Below are 19,811 nucleotides of genomic sequence, written 5' to 3' on the forward strand. Positions count from 1 at the left end.
CTATACCTAGAGATTCTCATTTTACTTGGAATTCACTAGGCATGCTGGCAGTTAAGTGAACTTGTGCATATTCTGCACCCAATTCACTGTAATTTCTTCCACAGAAAACGGAGTTCACAGTGAAAAATGTACAGGTACGAGGTGGCTATGTCCTTCATATTGGAACGGTTTATGGACATCTGAAAGTAGGGGATAGAGTTCGCCTCTTCATTGATGAGGTAATGCCCTTTCACTGGATTTAAAATCCCACAGTTTAATGTTTGTTTTAAGTTCAGTAGTGAAGAATAGTCCTAGTTAATTGGGGCTGTTAATTTCACACTGCTTCAGTCTGTGGCATGAAAATGATTTTAAGATCCTCTGATTAGAATTCTACAGACTGTAAGATGCAATTTATAATTTATTTGCCATCCAGGGCAAGAGGCGATCCGTCATGAGTAATCATACGAGCACCCACATGCTGAACTTTGCTCTGCGGTCTGTGCTAGGAGAGGCTGACCAGCGGGGCTCTCTGGTGGCACCAGACAGGCTGCGCTTTGATTTCACTGCTAAAGGAGCAATGAGCACTCAGGAGATCAAAAAAAGTGAAGAGATCACCAGCAAAATGATTCAAGAATCCAAGGTAAAGTTCTCATCATTTCATTACAATTTGAACTCGTTAATTAAAAATAAAATTTTACAGTTTTAATTATTTATATTAAGAAATGGAGGAGGTAAGAGATGATCAGCTGATCTCAGTAGAAATTTAGTTTAGTTTAGTTTAGAGATACGGCACTGAAACAGGCCCTTCGGCCCACCGAGTCTGTGCCGACCATCAACCACCCATTTATACTAATCCTACCCGAATTCCATATTCCTACCACATCCCCACTTGTCCCTCTATTTCCCTACCACCTACCTATACTAGGGGCAATTTATAATGGCCAATTAACCTATCACCCTGCAAGTCTTTGGTATGTGGGAGGAAACCGGAGCACCCGGAGGAAACCCACGCAGACACAGGGAGAACTTGCAAATTCCACACAGGCAGTACCCAGAATTGAACCCGGGTCGCTGGAGCTGTGAGGCTGCGGTGCTAACCACTGTGCCGCCCTGGATACTGAGCTGTCCCAACTTTCTTCATTGCTGCAAGCTCGGTACAGGTAGTCATGTACGCAGTCATATCCTGTAATATGGAGCAACTCTGTGTGCAAAAGTAAATTAGTTTTAAAGACTCCTTCTCATTAATATGATGAGGCGTAGTTCACCCTAACACTTCCATTTCTGTACCAGTGTCTGAGAAATGTAAATTGTTACTGACAGTGACGCAGTGGCTTACACACTGCCCTTTTGCCTCTGATGTGAGGTGATGGGCTCCACTGTCAAGGTCTTACACCAAATGAGTTTGGATAACCTTGCTCCCACATCTCAAAAATGGCATTAAATTGTCAGTCTCATTCAGAGGCGCCTTAGGATGGCTGGTCTGGGAAATGGAAACATAATACACTACAGCAGGAGCAATTGTGCTGACATTGGAAGAGAGGCAGAGTAGGGAGAGCTTTACTGTACATCTAACTGCTATATCTGACCTGAAGAGCTCATTACCTGAAGTGGAAAAGGTTCCATTTCCTACCACTAACGTCTCTCACTTTGAGGAGCGTAAATTTATTAATTTCACAGTGAAGAAAAAGTTATCTAAACAGTACAAGAAAGGAATTGAAACAGGTAACAGTTTTCTTTTACTTTACTTGCACTTGGGATTCGCAATAAATTATGTATTTCCTTGCAGCCAATTTATGCCAAGGATACTCCCCTTGCTGCGGCAAAAGCTATTCAGGGTCTTCGTGCTGTATTTGACGAAACGTACCCTGACCCAGTGCGAGTGGTGTCCGTAGGGATCCCTGTGGAAGATATGTTGGCTGACCCGTCCGGACCAGCGGGCTCTGTCACTTCGGTGGAGTTCTGCGGTGGAACGTGAGTGCATTGCCTGAAACTGAATACAGGGCAAAAGAGGATTTCGAGGGGCTGGAAGGGCCGATCAAGATTTTTTAAAAAGTTTGTGTCCTGCTGGTTCATTTGTTAAATCTTTTGAGGTCACTCAGTCCTCTGCAGGGAAGCACAGGTCGGCAATAGGGCTAAAACTTTAATGGAGAGTTGAATTGTTGCTGACAATCCACTGCTCAGGCTCTCGCATAACGGGCAGCTGCTTGTTCTTTTGAATGAGACATTAGGCCTTACCTCATCTGCCATAGAGTCATTACAACGCAGAGGAAGGCCAGTCAGCCCATCAAGTCCATGCCCAGATCTCTGAGGAGCAATCCAGGCAGTCCCATTCCTCTGCTTTATCCCCATAGCCCTGCAAGTTTATTTCCCACAAGTGCCCATCCAGTCTCCTTCTGAAATCATTGATTAGCTCTGCTTCCACCACCCTCATAGGCAGCGAGTTCCAACTTATTACCATTCACTGCGTTTTAAAAAAAAAAGGGTCTTCCTCGCATCCCTCCTACATCTCTTGCTCAAAACCTTAAATCTGTATCCTCCAGTCATAGAGTTATACAGCACAGAAACAGGCCCATTGTGTCTGTACCAGCCATCAAGCACCTATCTATTCTAATCCGATTTTCCAGCACTTGGCCCGTACGTAGCCTTGTATGCTATGGCATTTCAAGTGCTCATCTAAATACTTCTTAAATGTTGTTAGGGTTCCTGCCTCTACCACCTCTTCAGGCAGTGCGTTCCAGATTCTAACCACCCTCTGGGTGAAAAAATCCTCAAATCTCCTCAAAACCTCCTGCCCCTTACCTTAAATCTATGCCCTCTGGTTATTGACCCCTCCGCTAAGGGAAAAAGTTTCTTTCTATCTAACCTATCAATGCCCCTCATAATTTTGTATACCTCAATCGGGTCCCCCCTCAGCCTTCTCTGCTCTAAGGAAAACCCCAGCCTTTTCAGTCTCATAGATGAAATGCTCCAGCCCAGGCAACATCCTGGTGAATCTCCTCTGCGCCCTCTCCAGGGCAATCACATCCTTCCTATAGTGTGGTGACCAGAACTGTACACAGTACTCCAGCTGTGGCCTAACTAGGGTTTTATACAGCTCCATCATAACCTCCCTGCTCTTATATTCTGTGCCTCGGCTAATAAAGGCAAGTATCCCATATGCCTTCCTAACCACCTTATCTACCTGTTCTGCTGCCTTCAGTGATCTCAGGACAAGTACACCAAGGTTCCTCTGACCCTCTGTACTTCCTAGGGTCCTACCATCCATTGTATATTCCCTTGCCTTGTCAGTCCTCCCAAAATTCATTACCTCACACTTCCCAGGATTAAATTCCATTTGCCTCTGCTCTGCCCATCTTACCAGCCCGTCTATATCATCCTGTAATCTAAGGTTTTCCTCCTTGCTATTTACGACGCCACCAATTTTCGTGTCGTCTGCAAACTTACTTATCATACCTCCTATATTCATGTGTATATCATTAATGTACACTACAAACAGCAGTCCTTGCATGATCAGCTAATGGAAACAGCTTTTCTTTGTCTACTTTATCTAAACCTTGTGCACCTCCACCAAATTTCCCCTCAATCTCCTTCGCTGCAAGGAGGACAACCTGGGCTTCTGTAACCCAAGCTTGTAGTGAAAATCCCTTATCCCTGGAACCATTCAGGTAAATCTCTGCACCCTCTCAAGGATCCTCACATTCTTCCTAAATCGTGGTGACTGGAATGGGACGTAATACTCTAGTTGTGGCTGCCATTTCAGGTGGATGCATGATTCGAAGGTGACCAAGGGAGTTCTTCCCGGTGTCCTGGGCAGCATTTACCCCTCAGCTGACACCACAAAAAGCTGATTATCTGGTTTGTGGGACCTTGCAGCAGCCAATTTGTATTGTAATAGTAACTGTACTTCAAAAGCATTTTATTAACTGTGAAGCACTTTGGGATGTCCTAATGTCATGAAAGGCACAATATAAATGCAAGTTCTTTCTTTGTCTTGTGTGACTTGTTCTGGTGGGACTGTGCCCCAGCAAAAGCCAGTGCCTTTGTTGGGGAGCAGGGAATTGGCTTTTTTTTTTAAAGTGCAAATGTTAATTTTCTTTTAATAAATTCTTGGCTTCTCTTACCAATTTTGATGACATACACCAACCAATGAAACTTCCTGAATTTTTTACTGTGTCTCCCTAGCCCTGTTTCTATGCAGTGATTTTTGTTCGGTGCAAATATTTGCCTTCCCTTGTAGTGTCCCATCACAAGAAAAGGTACACCCTGATAGTTGGCTCTCCATCAGAGAGCCAGAAACTTCATAAATGTTTCCTAATATTCTGAACAATGCTTCCACACTTCTGAATCAGTTGAAAGTATGGCTGCTTTGACTAGCGATATTGTTATCTTCACACTTGTTTATAAAATAATAATTGCACCAATTTTATTCCAGGCACCTGCAGAACTCTTGCCATGCTGGTCCTTTTGTGATTGTATCAGAAGAAGCTATCGCTAAGGGCATCAGGAGAATAGTGGCAGTCACAGGATCCGAGGCTCAAAAGGTTAGTGGTTGTGCTCAACAAATTTTAACCTTTAGACAACTGGAAGCTCTGAGGAATTTGGGTCTCCAGGTGGCGGGCCTTTTTGTTTTAGATTAGTGTGTTTTGTTTCATCCGACCATTTAAAATAAAATGCTTTTAGCTCGCCTGCAGTGTTGCTGACACAAGCTCTAGTTTTGTGGTAATAAATCCAAAGGACTTCTGTCAATAGCCTGGTGAGTAAATGTACTACCCCGTGTTGTAATGAGCCAATCAGATCAGAAGTCCCCTAGTTCAGCCCTGTGAGTGTGTTGACTTAGCTGTTCTCAATTGAAGCAGAGATTGGGATGCTACAATTGGTAAGCTCCCTGGATTCTTGCTTCTGATTGCTGACTAGTGACCCCTGCTGAAAATGGACCTTCCTAGCTGTCATTTGAGGACAGGATTGGATTCAGCTATAATAAAAACAAAAAATGCTGGAAATACTCAGGGCTGGCAGCATCAGTGGACAGAGAAGCAGAGTTAAGGTTTCAGGTCGAATGAAAGGTTACAGACCTGAAATGTTAACTCTGCTTCTCTCTCCACAGATGCTTCCAGACCTGCTGAGTATTTCCAGCATTTTCTGTTTTTATTTCAGAATTCCAGCATCTGCATTATTTTGGTTTAGTTTTGGATTCAGCTATGATACCCTGCATAGTTGATCTTGCATAAAGAATGGCCGCTTGGGCAAGGTACTAGTGGGCTACTGATCTTCGTGGAACTACATCTCCTGATGTTCAATACCTTGAGAAGAGGAGAAAAGGGTATTAAATTTTGTTTAAATGCTAATTGGCCCATGTTAAGATAAATTGTACAAGATCTTGACGTGAGACATCTGGAAGACCAAGCAGTCTTTTTATATCACTTTTGCATGTCATGTGCTGTTTCTTGTGCACTTTTTAAATCTCATAACTGCTGTTTCTCTTGTTTATCTTATGCTATCTCATGTACATGCTGTTTGTCTCATTCATGCTGACTCTCGTGCATGTTTTGTTTTATGTGTATTGTCTCTTGTGCACACAGTCTCATCCATGCTTTTTGCATCTTGTGCTGTCTCTCCAAGTATGCTATCTGTTTCAAACAGGTTATCTATCCCTTGTGTGTGCTCACTATGGCTCACACATGTACTGTCTCTTGCATGCTGTCCTTGAGAATTTGTTTTGTGTGGCTGTCTCATGCAGATTTTCTGACTGTTTGTTTCTCTCTCCTTTCTCTCTCTCTCCTTCCTCTTGTGCGTGCTCTGTCTCACAGACACTTTAGTTGCTGTGGCTCCACATCCTAGGTTGGTGTCAGTCAGTGGAGTCGTACCGATTAGATATTGGATGTATTAAGAGTGTTGAAGGGACTTTGTGATTTGAACACCATTATCTTTTTTATAGGCACTAAGAAAGGCAGACACTCTACGGAAGTCTCTTGTTGCACTAGAGTTGAAGGTTCAAGTCCAAACCTCTCCCGATAAGGAGATCCAGAAAGAGATTGCAGATCTCACAGAGGTAAATCAAAAATGCACCAAGAATTTTGTATACTCCGTAACTTCATATATTTTTTAAAACCAGTTTGAATATAGAGCTCTGAATAGATTTTAAAAATTATACTTGAATTATTGAATACCCCTTTCAAGAGTGATAAACACATGGAATGGTCCTCTGCACAGGTCATTCAGAATGGCATAATTGGGTGAGGGGGAGGCTGTGGCATCTTATGGATGTGCTAGAAATTGGATGAATGAAGTTCAGTTCAGCACAGGCACGATGAGCTGAATGGCCTGTGCTGTAATTTTTCTATGGTTCTATCATCTGGTGATGAATATTTGTCTCATCTTTGTTCCTTTTTTAAATTATTATTCTGGGATCTTGCATCAACAGAAGGATTATTTGGATAATACTAGAATAAAGGTGATGTACATCACTGTGCAGCTTAAACAATTGAGGATACCTTCCATCGTCTTGTGTGGCACTACTACCGTGCTAAACGGGATAGATTACGAACAGATCTAGCAGTGCAAGACTGGGCGTCCATGCGGCGCTGTGGGCCATCAGCAGCAGCAGAATTGTACTCAACCACAATCTGTTACCTCAAGGCCAGGCATATCCCCCACTCTACCATTACCATCAAGCCAGAAGACCAACCCTGCTTCAATAAAGAGTGCAGGAACAGCACCAGGCATACCTCAAAATGAGGTGTCAACCTGCAGAAGCTACAACACAGAACTATCTGCGTGCCAAACTGTGTAAGCAGCACGCGATAGACAGCTAAGTGATCCCATAACCAACGGATCAGATCTAAGCTCGGCAGTCCTGCCAGATCCAGCCGTGAATGGTGGTGGACAATTAAACAATTAACTGGAGGAGGTGGCTCCACAAATATCCCCATCCTTAGTGATGGGGGAGCCCAGCACATCAGTGCGAAAGATGAGGCTGAAACATTTGCAACAATCTTCAGCCAGAAGTGTCGAGTTGATGATCCATCTCGGCCTCCTCCTGAAGTCCCCAGCATCACAGATGCCAGAGTTCAGCCAATTCGATTCACTCTGCGTGATATCAAGAAACGACTGAAGGCACTGGATACTGCAAATGCTATGGGCCCTGACAATATTCCGGCATTAGTACTGAAGACCTGTGCTCCAGAACTTGCTGCGCCCCTAGCCAAGCTGTTCCAGTATAGCTACAACACTGGCATCTACCTGGCAATGTGGAAAATTGCTCAAGTATGTCCTGTACACAAAAAACAGGACAAGTCCAACCTAGCCAATTACCGTCCCATCAGCCTACTCTCAATCATCAGTAAAGTGATGGAAGGTGTCATCAACAGTGCCATCAAGCGGCACTTGCTTAGCAATAACCTGCTCAGTGACGCTCAGTTTGGGTTCTGCCAGGGGCACTCAGCTCCTGACCTCATCACAGCCTTGGTTCAAACATGGACAAAAGAGCTGAACTCAAGAGGTGAGGTGAGACTGACTGCCCTTGACATCAAGGCAGAATTTGACCGAGTATGGCATCAAGGAGCCCTAGCAAAACTGGAGTCAATGGGAATTGGGGGGAAAACCCTCCGCTGGCTGGAGTCATACCTAGCGCAGAGGAAGATGGTTGTAGTTGTTGGAGGTCAATCATCTGAGCTCCAGGACATCACTGCAGGAGTTCCTCAGGGTAGTGTTCTAGGCCCTACCATTTTCAGCTGCTTCATCAATGACCTTCCTTCAATCAAAAGGTTAGAAGTGGGGATGTTCGCTGATGATTGCACAATGTTCAGCACCATTCGTGATTCCTCAGATACTGAAGCAGTCCGTGTAGAAATACAGCAAGACCTGGACAATATCCAGGCTTGGACTGATAAGTGGCAAATAACATTCGCGCCACACAAATGCCAGGCAATGACCATTTCCAACAAGAGTTAATCTAACCATCTCCCCTTGACATTCAATGGCATTACCATCGCTGAATCTCCCACTATCAACATCCTAGGGGCTACCATTGACCAGAAACTGAACTGGAGTAGCCATATAAATACCGTGGCTACAAGAGCTGGTCAGAGGCTAGGAATCCTGCGGCGAGTAACTCACCTCCTGACTCCCCAAAGCCTGTCCACCATCTACAAGGCACAAGTCAGGATGGGTGCAGCTCCAACAACACTCAAGAAGCTCGACAACACCCAGAACAAAGCAGCCCGCTTGATTGGCACCCCATCTACAAACATTCACTCCCTCCATGACCGATGCACAGTGGAAGCAGTCTGTACCATCTACAAGATGCACTGCAGCAATGCACCAAGGCTCCTTAGACAACACCTTCCAAACCAGTGACCTCTACCAACTAGAAGGACAAGGGCAGCAAATACATGGGAACACCACCACCTGTAAATTCCCCTCCAAGTCACACACCATCCTGACTTGGAACTATATCGCCGTTCTTTCCCTGTCACTGGGTCAAAATCCTGAAACTCACTTCCTAACAGCACTGTGGGTGTACCTACCCCACATGGACTGCAGCAGTTCAAGAAGGCAGCTCACCACCACCTTCTCAAGGGCAATTAGGGATGGGCAATAAATGCTGGCCTGGCCAGTGACGCCCACATCCCGTGAATGAATAAAAAAAAACAAAACTAGTGGCCCAAGGAATGATGAACAAGATTGAACTGGGTAAACAACCCACTGGAATTGGAAGTGAACTTGCTCCCCGAACCAAGAGCACCCTGGCCAAAACAGTACATTGAGCAAAATGAGACCGGGATGAAAGGTTGGATAACTGAACCTCCAGAAGAAGTCACTGATTATCAACACACTTACTTTGGAAAGCACTTTTACTTGGCAAAAATTCCCACGGCACTCAACAGTTGAGATAGGAGGAAAGTTATGGCAAATACCCGAAGACCCAGCCAAGGAGGTGGGTTTTAAGGAGAGATTTGAAGGTGGGAGCAAATGCAGCAAGGTGGAGAAGTTTATCGAGGGAGTTCCAGAGTAGGGGTTAGATTGTAGACTGGCAGGAGGGAGCATACAGTAAACCAGAATTGGAAGAGAAGAATGTGATTGCAGTAATGTGGTGGGGTGGGGAGGTGGTGCAGTGCAGGGGCATGGACACAACCTTTCATGACTTAATTGTGTTGAGAGATGGGAGCCATTGGAGGTTGCAAGGATAGAGGTGATAAATTTAGTACAGGATAGGGTGTGGTCCATGCTGATCTGGATGAGTTGAAATTTACACCGGTTTGAGCTTGGGAGTCAATCAGGAGAGCTTTGGAAAAGTAGCACTGGAGGCAGCAAAGGCATAAATGAGGGTTACAGAGTAGGTGAAGTAGGGTTGCCGATGGGCAGTGTTTTGGTTGTGGAGGTTGGCAGTCCTGGTAGTGAACTGGATGTGGGGATTTGAAGCTCAGCTCAGGGGTCCAGGAGGACATTGAGGTTTAAACATTGTCAGGTTGTTTTTCAGTAAGTATCTAGGAAGGGGAGAAAGGGAATCAGGGGAGAAAGGGAATCAGGGGCTAAGTTATGGAGTTTCTGGTTGACAGTGGAGGGGGGATGGAATTAAAGGCCGGTTCAGGTCTGCAAATGAAACCCGACCCGGCCCGAGTCCTTTCATTTTGTTCCCACGCCCAACCCAACCGGACCATCAGTTAACCTAGCTTCCGTTTTTCACTTTCTTGCTAATCTGCACAAGCTTAAAAGAACTGCAACTAAACAACCTTTCAAGTCCAAAAATTACATTGACATTGGAGCCACGCACCGGAGCCCAACCCGAGCCCGAATGCCAGACCTGGAAGAGTGACCCGAACCTAGCGCATGTTGTCGGGTTCGGGTCGGGTAGCCATGCTCTAGATGGAATGGGATGGCTTTAGGTTTGAGACGCTGAACTGCGAAAGTCCTGGCCCATCAGTGGCTTGATGCTGGACATACTGGTGGAAATGAATATCAGGGGAGGTGCATAACAGGCAGTAGGTCTGATATTGCCTGTTCTACACCATCACAAAAAAGTTCAATCACCCCCATCAGATCTTATCTTACCTAAACCCCTTGACTGACATGGAGGAGAGGCTGGAACTGAAGATTGATGAGACACATATAAGATAAAAATCAACTTTTACATTAAAGAAACATTAGGTTTTTCAGCGGCTCAATGACTAAATACATGCAGAGTAGTGCTAAGCCATGTAGGCAGAAGATGCAAGTTTGATCCCTGGTCTGTGCTAAGTTAGCAGATCTCCATATTGGTTGGGGTGCTACAGTTGGCTTCCCATGGTTGGGAGGAAGGAAAAAATCAGTTCATGACCACTATCCAGTCAGCCACTGCTGAAATGTGCACATGTTTGAGAACAATATAGGATTCCCCTGTGATGCCCAGTTTCATGAATAGCTTGCAATAACTGGGCATACACAAACTGTACATACAAGTGTCACGAGGGTGAAATGCTTGGGGATGGGGTGGTAGGGGACAGGTGTGGTTTAGTGTCAGGCATTGTATTCCAGTAAAAGTTACCCCATTCAGTGGAGAATCAGACAAGTTTTTTTTTAAGTGCATGATGGAATAGCTCTGCCAACAGCAACAACTTGCATTTATATAGTGTCTATAAGGTAGAAAAACATCCCAAGGCACTTAACAAAAGCATTAACTAAAAAAAAAATTTTTTTGACACTGAGCCAAAGAAAGAGATATCAGGACAGATGTCTTAAAGCTTGTTCAAAGTGGTAGGTTTAAAGAGCATCTTAAAGGAGAGAGAGAAATGAAGAGGTTTGGGGAGGGAAGTCCAGGGCTTGGGGCAAGGCAGCTGAAAGCATGGTTGCCAGTGGTGGAAGGTTTAAAGTCAGGATTGTGCAAGAGGCCAGAATTGGAGGAGTGGAGATCCTGAAAGCTTGTAGGACTGGAGGAGGTTACACAGAAAGGGAGGGGCAAAGCCATGGAGATGACCTTTGCAGCAGAATGATTTCCTGGGTCCTTTAGCATAGAAAGTAATTGCATAATTAATGAGGATTTTTCCTTGTGTTTAATTGTAGATGATTGGTACTGCAGTCATTCCCCAGTGGCAGAAGGATGAGCTGAGGGACAAGCTGAAGTCATTAAAGAAGGTTATGGATGACCTGGATAGAGCCAGTAAAGGTGACTTGCTGAAGAAGGTGAGTAATCAAATCCTTGGGTTTTGAGTTACTGACTCTCTGAATAATAGTGTTTCACTCCCAAGACTCTCATGGGCGATTAAGAAAAAAAACTTTGAATGTTGTTCTATTCATGGAAACTCTGATGCTTTTGCTCTTAAATCCCAACTGGATCATTAGCCGTTCCCTCAGCGAGGAAGGCCAAGGCTTAAGCTGGGGCATCTATACTGATAATGGAGGTGCGTTTATGTTTCCTGTTATCTTGGTCCCATTTGGGGAGAGCATCCTCCTTTAATCTACACAAAATTTGACCCCAGTTCTTGACTGTGAAGACAGCTTCATCTCCTCCACCCCTATCGAGTGACTAACCATCAATTGATTCAGTTCCTCCAATTGATGGTAGGAATCCATTTACAGAATAAAGAAACTTTAGAAATAAAAAAAGACCATCTGACCCAACATCTCTGACCCTTTTTCACAGATCAGCCCTAACTACCCATATCTATCAATTCTTCGCAGCAGGAGCGCTTCCAGTTGTTACTAGAGCCTGTTTATACTTCTGGTTTCATATCCTACTCTGGTAACTTATTTCACAACTCAATTCTAATTTGGGTGAAAAAGCTTCACCTAACTCCAAGCAAATTACCGAGGCTATTGAAATACAGTAGCAAGGGAGTGCTGCATGGCTGGAGCTGCCATTTTTCAAATGAAAGGCCCCATGTTTAGATGACCGTTTACAATGTTCTGATCAAAATAGTTCCTCCAACCAACATCATCAGAAACCGACTAAAAGTTTAACAGCAAGATATCAACAACAATTTGCAATTATTTATCACCTTTAATGTAGTAGAACATCCCAAGGCAATTCACAGGAGCACAATCCAACAAAATTTGACAGCAAACCATGAGATATTAGGGCAGATGACCAAAAGCTTGGTCAAAGAGGTAGGTTTTAAGGAGTGTTCTAAAAGAGGAGCAGAGAGAGTTAGGCAGGGAATTCCAGACTTTCGGGCCATGGCAGCTGAAAGCCTGGCCGCCAGAGGTGGCGCGATTAAAATCGGGGATGCACAGAGGCCACATTTGGAGGAGCGCAGCTATCTCAGAGGGTACTAGGGCAAGAGGAGGTTGTAGAGATGGGGAGGAGAGAGTCCATGGAGGGATTTGAAAAGCAGGATGAGCATTTTAAATTGAGGTATTGCTTAACCAGGAACCAATGTCAACCAGTAAGCACAGTGGAGATGGGTGAAGAGGATTTGATGCGAGTTAGGACATGGGCAGCAAGTTTTCGGAGAGTGCAAGGTGGGAGGCCGGCCAGGAGTGCATTGGAAGTCAAGTCTACAGTTAACAAAGGCAAGGATGAGGGCTTCAGCAGCAGATGAGCTGAGGCAGGGACAGAGGTGGAAATAGATGGTCTTGTTGCTGGCACGGATATGTGAAGCACTTTCGTCTGGAGGAAGTAATAAAGAGCAATATAAATTTCCCTTGTTTATCGTCCCTTCTTCCTCCAAACGACCCAGTTTTTAACGTGTGTATCCTGGTATTTGAATCTTTCACACTAGTGAACAATTTTTACCTGGATCACCTTTGTACGAAGAAGGAACAAAATCATTATTCTGCATTTGTTAATTTCATTGGCAGGTACGGGAGAAGACCAAGCAGTTTATAGACACTAATCCAAACGAACCTCTGGTGGTCATGGAAATGGAAGCAGGAGCACCAGCCAAGGTGAGGAAAACATTTTGAACAGTGATTGTAGCTGTGTTTAATTGCTTCTTGATAGTTGAGATTGGACAGTAATTTGACTGAGTATATGTTGTGTTGTTTCCACCAGGCTCTGAACGAAGCCCTGAAACTGTTTAAGACACACTCCCCTCAGACAGCAGCAATGCTCTTCACGGTGGACAGCAATGCCGGAACAATTACATGCTTATGCCAAGTGCCCCAGGTAAAGATAGATATTTGAATGCTGCCAATTCCAGTGTCCACACAGGCAGTATTTCTTATTTTAGGGACTCATTGGCTATATCTTGGAATTATGTGTGTTTTCACAAATAAATTGAGTCGGACAATTTCAAATGTTGGTCAAAGTTAGGATATCTGATGGATGTGTGGGAGTGAGTCACAGGCTGAAATCTAATCAAGGGGTTCAGATAGTTTGTATATAGTATAATGGCTAGCTGGGAGTGAGTTACAGGCTTGTATCTAATCAAGAGATGCAAATGGTTTATACTCTGGAGCAGTTTTATGACGTGAATTGTAAGAACAAAGTGTGGGCAGCTTCTAACATGCAGCTTATGCACTGGCCGAGCTTACCCTAAAGTGTGTACTTTGTCCATCCTGCCTAAGATGGTGGTTTATAGAGCTGAACATTATATAATGTATACTTCCCTCCACTCTCTAATATTAGTGCAGCTGTCAAAATTCGTGTAAGTGGGTATAAAGGAAAATACAATAGCAACAAATTGCATTTAGATAGCACCTTTAACACAGTTGTTACGGCCACGTGGTGCGATGTGGGTGGCTCCCACTGTTCAACTCCCTACCTGACAGCAGAAAGTGTGTTTTGCTATTGGGGTTTAACCACTTGGTGTTTTATTTATCAAATAAACGGACAGCGGTTTTCTTGTAGGTTTAAAAACAGAAAATCAATTGTTTATTGATCAATGCACTTTATCCCAAAATTGTTGCAACCACATCCATTCGCGCACGCCCGCCCGCATACACACACACACACGAGAGGCAGATGGAGAGAAGAAAGGGCTAAATGATTATAAGTGGGGGGGGGTAGGTTTCAGGGGAGGTCACAAATACCTGTTGAATTCTCCTGGAAATTGAGTTCTCGTGGGTTGCAGGCCAGAGGTGATTGTAGATTTCTCGCTTGGTTGAAAGTTCAGTTGAAGACAGTGCATCACTTGTAGTTCACTGCTGTCTAGTGTAGATGTAGGATTCTATAGAAGGGCACATGCCTTCTGGTTTGCTGGAAGCAAGCTTCTGGCTGCTGCTTTTCTTTCTCTTTTCTGTCAGTATCTCTCTCTGGGCTGCATTTTTTGTCAAGCTGTGCTACTTCTCACCTCCTAGTAGGAAACGCTTTGTTCTCTACCCCATGGTGATCGCAGAATGGCCCAGGACTGGCAACTTCACACCTTTGTTTCAGAAGAAGACATTCAATCCTGGAATATTTTAGGATGGGTGTTAAATCGGTACATTTGATGCCTCTTAGCTTTGAAAATTTTCCTTTTGTCCCTGTCAGACAGTTTGAATATACAAAGGCCAAGCCCTGTTTTCTTCAGTAGCCATTTTGGAGCATTTTCACTTTTTAAAATTAAGGTCCATTTTTTAAAAGACAAAGTCAATTTTTCTTATAACTCAGATTTTGTTCATAATTTGTATCAATGCGCTTCTTGTGTGTGTGACACAGTAAAACATCCCAAGGTGCTTCACAGAAGCATTATCAAAAATTTACAGTCACATATTAGGACAGATGACCGAGAGCTTGGCCAAAGAGGTAGGTTTTAATGAGAGAGACAGAGATTTAGAGAGGGAATTACCAATGGAATTCACCAATGGTGAATCAATTAAAATTGGGGCTGTACAAGAGGCCAGAATTGGAGGAGTGCAGAGATTCTGAAGGATTGTAGGACTGTAACAAAGAATGTCTGTTAAGTCATTTGTTGGTTCAGTACCTGTATGCAGCAGTGTTTGGAAGTAGAGAATTATTTTTTGGCAATACATCCACTCCTGAAGGTGCATACTATTGAGGTTATGATTCCATATACTGTATGTACTTTCTGATACCTCTTCGGAGGGGCCATTCTTCATCTGTGAGCCCAAGTAGTGAGTTTCAGCAGCTTGTTCCACCATGAAGTATGTTGCATTTAAGCCTAATCCTGTCATCTCATGTCCTGTACCCTTGTGCATTTACCAGCAAGGACCACTGATTAGCAATCAAGGGCAGGATCTCTGGCTGGGATTTTCCTCCACTAGCCATGGGGAAGTGATTCCAGTCGTTGCATCCAAACAACTTGTTTCAGTTGAGACCAGATAGCTCGGCGCAGACCTGGTATCAAACCTGCATCCTCTGGTCTGCATGAGTCAGTCACTCACTGCCTTTTCAGCAAAGCCAGTGGGGGAAGCATTGTCTCAATGTCCAAGCACTGCTGTACATTATGCAAAACCAATTTTAAAGACAACACATTAGTGACTTTTATTTGTGTATTTATTTATTTTGTGTCTGACCTTTCAGGAAGTGGTAAACAGGGGTCTGAAAGCCAGTGATTGGGTCAACCACATCTTGGATCTGCTGGATGGAAGAGGAGGAGGAAAAGATATGTCTGCCCAAGCCACAGGCAAAAACATCAACAGCCTCGACAAAGCACTGAAGCTGGCAACTGAGTTTGCTGAGCTTAAAATAGGAGACCTCAAAAACTAACTTAAAAATTGTAATTAAATATCACTTGAAAGACTGTCCTGTGGGAGTCAGCCCTCTACCAGGTGACTGAAAGTAGTGCTGCCTGTTGTTTGAAAAGAATTAATGTCTGTCTGGAAAAGTCAATGGAATAACTAAGTAAGTGATCATCTATGTTAAATGTTTTATCTGTTGCATTGCCTGCAGTTGGTCAGTGTTTAATAAAGTCTAATCAAAGGGATTGGCCAGGAGAAAGTTTCTGTTCACATATTTTGAATGGTCATAATTCATTTCAAAAAACTGCACCCATACTGGTTACAGATTTTGAGTGTGCTCATTATTCTCTTAGGTTCAGAATTACCAGTCTCTAGCTAGCTGCCCTTTATGATGAAGAGTTTATCATTGCCTTTCATTATCTAGTCATATGTTAGCATTATGCAGGAGGCTACAACAATGAAGCCCCTTTATTATAGGAACTGGATATTGTAATCTCACTTGTGGCTCCACATTACTTCTGCAATCTTCTTAAAGGTAGACTGACTCACATTTTTGTGCAACACAGCCAAATGGAAAGTTGGTTTATTTGATAATGTGAGTGAACACAAATACTAACATTTATAGTAAATCTCACTTTCTTTCAACTTTATTCAGTAATTCTCTTTGTAATGTAGAAAATCAAAGATGCAGCACTATCCCTACTACTGGGTGGACATTTAACTTTACTGATCAGTTCTTCTTCCAAGCCTGCTCAGCTCAATCTACAGAAATATCAGCTGATTTACTGTCTGTCTCTCACAATGGATCTTCTGGCTATGTGTTCACTTGTCCTTTGTTTCACAGATAGCCAGCAGCTATCCTCTCCAGCTCTCTCTGTCCAGTAATTGGCCAGTAGGACTGCCAGTTATTCTGGCTGCCTCACTCCCCATACCCTCCCAGGGGTGAGGCGGGGCATTTTTGAAATGATCTTTTGTGGAGCTCAGATGATTAAACATCGTAACATGATGACTGTGGACTGGACACAATGCTGGAAGCACTCAGCAGGTTAGGCAGCATCTGTGGAGAGAGAAAGATCTAATGTTTCAAGTGGATGACCTTTCATCAGATGATAGTCATTCCTCCGATTACTCCTCGATCTGCTGAGTATTTCAGGCATTTCCTTCTCCCCTTGACATTCAATAGCATTACTATCGCTGAATCCCCCACTGTCAACATCCTGGGGGGTTACCATTGGCCAGAAACTGAACTAGACCAGCCAAATAAATACTGTGGCTACTAGAGGAGGTCAGAGGCTGGGAATTCTACAGTGAGTAACTGTCTCCCCAATGCCTGTCCACCATCTACAAGGCCCCAGTTAGGAGTGTGATGGAATACTCTCCACTTGCCTGGATGGGTACAGCTCCAACAACACTCGAGAGGCTCAACACCATCCAGGACAAAATAGTCCGCTTGTTGGCATTGCATCCACCACTTCCAATATTCACTCCCTTCACCGACGCACAGTGGCAGCAGTGTGTACCATATACACGATGCACTGCAGCAACGCACCAAGGCTCCTTAGCACCTTCCAAAACCACGACCTCTACCACGTAGAAGGATAAGGGCAGCAGATGCATGGGAACATCACCACCTGTAACTTATCTTCCAAGCCCCACACCATCCTGACTTGGAACTATATCGCTATTCCTTCACTGTCGCTGGGTCAAAATCCTGGAACTCCCTAATAGCATTGTAGATGTACCTACACCCCAAGGACTGCAGCGGTTCAGGAAGGCAGCTCACCAGCACCTTTTCAAGGGCAATTAGCGATGGGCAATAAATGCTGGCCTAGCCAGTGATGCCCACTTCCCATGAATGAATTTTTTTTTTGAATTATTTCATATTTTCATTGTCTAGAATTGAAGTGGTACATAAGTGATACTATTTCGCAAACTGGTTTGTCTGACATAGCCCACTATTTCTATTTAGTAAATTTAACCCCTTGAGAGCAAAAGTTAACTTGATACTAGAATTTTAATACAAATCATACCAAAAACCTCATGGAAAAAATTATGAATTGCAAAATGTGATACTCATTCAGTTACTGTCCTTTTCTGTCTTTACTGTTTCTGCCTGTTGGCCCTATAACCTTATTTTTGGACTTTCAAATTCGCTACCAACACAGGTACAGAACATTTTGTGGAAGAGAAGAAGCGAACAACCAGAAGTTGTCCATTTTGGAACCAATGATGTAGGCAGGAAAAGGATTGAGGTCCTACAGATAGAGTTTCAGAAGTTAGGGAGGAAGTTAAAGAGCAAGGCCTCAAAGTTAGTAATCTCTTGGTTACCCCCCCAGTATAGAGGCAGTAAAATGAGACAGGTTAACTTGTGGTTGGAGAAATGGTCCATATGATCCATGAGGCAGAGCTTCAGATTCCTAAGACATTGAGACCAGTTCTGGGCCAGGAGGGGCCTGTACAATATGCAAGTGTTGCATTCCAACAGGCCTTGAACCAATGTCCTCACAGGAAGAGTAACCAGTGCTGTGGGGGAAATGTGTAAATGTGGCAGGGGAAGGACACCAGGATGAAGCATGAGAGAGTAGACACAAGGTGCACAGAGGACTGGGAGAGACAAACATTAGAATAAAGTGTAATTCGGAAATGGGAAGGATTGTATGGGGGTAATGCGAGGCAGACCAAGATGGGTTTAAGAGTAGTGTGACCATATTTTGTAAACTGAATCTGGGAATATGCAACCTGACACCCACGCCATTTGAGGTGTGGAGCACACTCTGACCCTGCTCCCGGGACGTACAGAGGGTCTGGCTCCAGCTGCTGCTCAATGATCCAGTTACCAGCAGCCCCCATAGTTTTGGTTCCAGAGCCATTTTCTCTTCAACCAAATTTCACAGGAAAACTGCACCTTTTCCAGGGACTATCCAGGGATTCAGTTGGGTACGGAGCATGCAAACTGTAGCCACAGAGCATGATCTTTGTATAAATTAAAGTCCCTCAGTGAGTCCACCCTTTCTGGTTGAAAACAAGGTTGACATCCCTCTTGCCAATTGGAACCCATCCTGCTGCATGGCCCCACCCACTTTATTGACCGAACACAGAGCAGCCTGGGATCATGTGGCTCCTGATTTGAACCTGAGAGACCATTAATAGGGTATTCATTTGAGGACAGGTTTGTCACCCAGGACCTCTTGAGGGCATTGTTTTTCTGGGAACACAGTACCTCATCCAGGAAGTGTCCCTGAAAAATGGGGACATATTGTACCCCTAGTTTAGAGTGCTTGTGTGTAGATGCATTGAATGTGGTAAATGAGGTTGGTGAATTGCAGGCACAAGTAGCCACGTAGGTTTATTATATAGTGCCAATACGGTGACCTGACTCAAACATGAGGAATGATCACTTAATATTCCTAGTTACAATGTATTTAGGAAAGAGGGGAAGGATGCAAGTGACTGCCCTTGACATCAAGGCAGCATTTGACCAAGTGTGGTATCAAGGAACCCTAACAAAATGAAAGTCAGTGGAAATCAGGGAGAAAATTCTCCACTTGTTAGTCATACCAAGCATACAAGAAGATGGTTGTGGTTGTTGGAGGCCAATCATCTCAGCCCCAGGACATCACTGCAGGAGTTCCTCAATGTAGTGCCCTAGGCCCAACCATCTTCAGTTGCTTTATCAATGACCCTCCCTCCACCATAAGATCAGAGGTGGAGATGTTCACTGGTGATTGCACAGTGTTCAGTACCATTCACGACTCCTCAGATACTGAAGCAGTCCCTACCGGTATGCAGCAATACCTGGACAACATTCAGACTTGGGCTGAAAAGTGGCAAGTAACATCTGTGCGATGCAAGTGCCAGACCATGACCACCTCCAACAAGAGAGAATCTAATCTCTCTTTGATATTCCACCACATCACCTTCACTAAATCCCCCATCATCAACATCCTGGGGGTTACCATTGACCAGAACCTTAACTGGACCAACCACATAAAGATTGTGGCTACAAGAGCAGGTCAGAGGCTGGGAATTCTGCAGTGAGTAACTCGCCTCTTGACTCCCCAAAGCCTGTCCACCATTTACAAGGCACAAGTCAGGAGTCTGATGGAATACTCTCCACCTACCTGAAGAAGTGCAGCTCCAACAACACAGAAGAAACTCGACACCATCCAGGACAAAGCAGCCCATTGATTGGTATCCTACCTTCAACATTAACTCCCTCCACCACCAGTGCGCAGTGGCAGCAGTGTGTACTATCTACAAGATGCACTGCAGCAACTCACCAAGGCTTCTTCAAC

General features: G+C 44.2%; 1 protein-coding gene across 1 annotated transcript in view; it reads left to right on the forward strand.

The window, feature by feature from the left end:
* Positions 1-15,766, forward strand: part of aars1 (alanyl-tRNA synthetase 1) — a 61,591-nt gene extending 45,825 nt beyond the window's left edge. Inside the window, exons 13-21 of the mRNA XM_068049803.1 lie at positions 105-218; positions 413-619; positions 1,766-1,950; positions 4,412-4,520; positions 5,915-6,028; positions 11,017-11,136; positions 12,754-12,840; positions 12,947-13,060; positions 15,359-15,766. Of these exons, the coding sequence (XP_067905904.1) occupies positions 105-218; positions 413-619; positions 1,766-1,950; positions 4,412-4,520; positions 5,915-6,028; positions 11,017-11,136; positions 12,754-12,840; positions 12,947-13,060; positions 15,359-15,544 (1,236 nt within the window). The 3' untranslated portion in view covers positions 15,545-15,766. The remainder of the gene's footprint in view (positions 1-104; positions 219-412; positions 620-1,765; positions 1,951-4,411; positions 4,521-5,914; positions 6,029-11,016; positions 11,137-12,753; positions 12,841-12,946; positions 13,061-15,358) is intronic.
* Positions 15,767-19,811: the final 4,045 nt, after the last annotated feature.

The sequence above is a fragment of the Heterodontus francisci genome, chromosome 17 (assembly GCF_036365525.1).
Source record: "Heterodontus francisci isolate sHetFra1 chromosome 17, sHetFra1.hap1, whole genome shotgun sequence".
Classification (NCBI taxonomy): Eukaryota; Metazoa; Chordata; class Chondrichthyes; order Heterodontiformes; family Heterodontidae; genus Heterodontus; species Heterodontus francisci.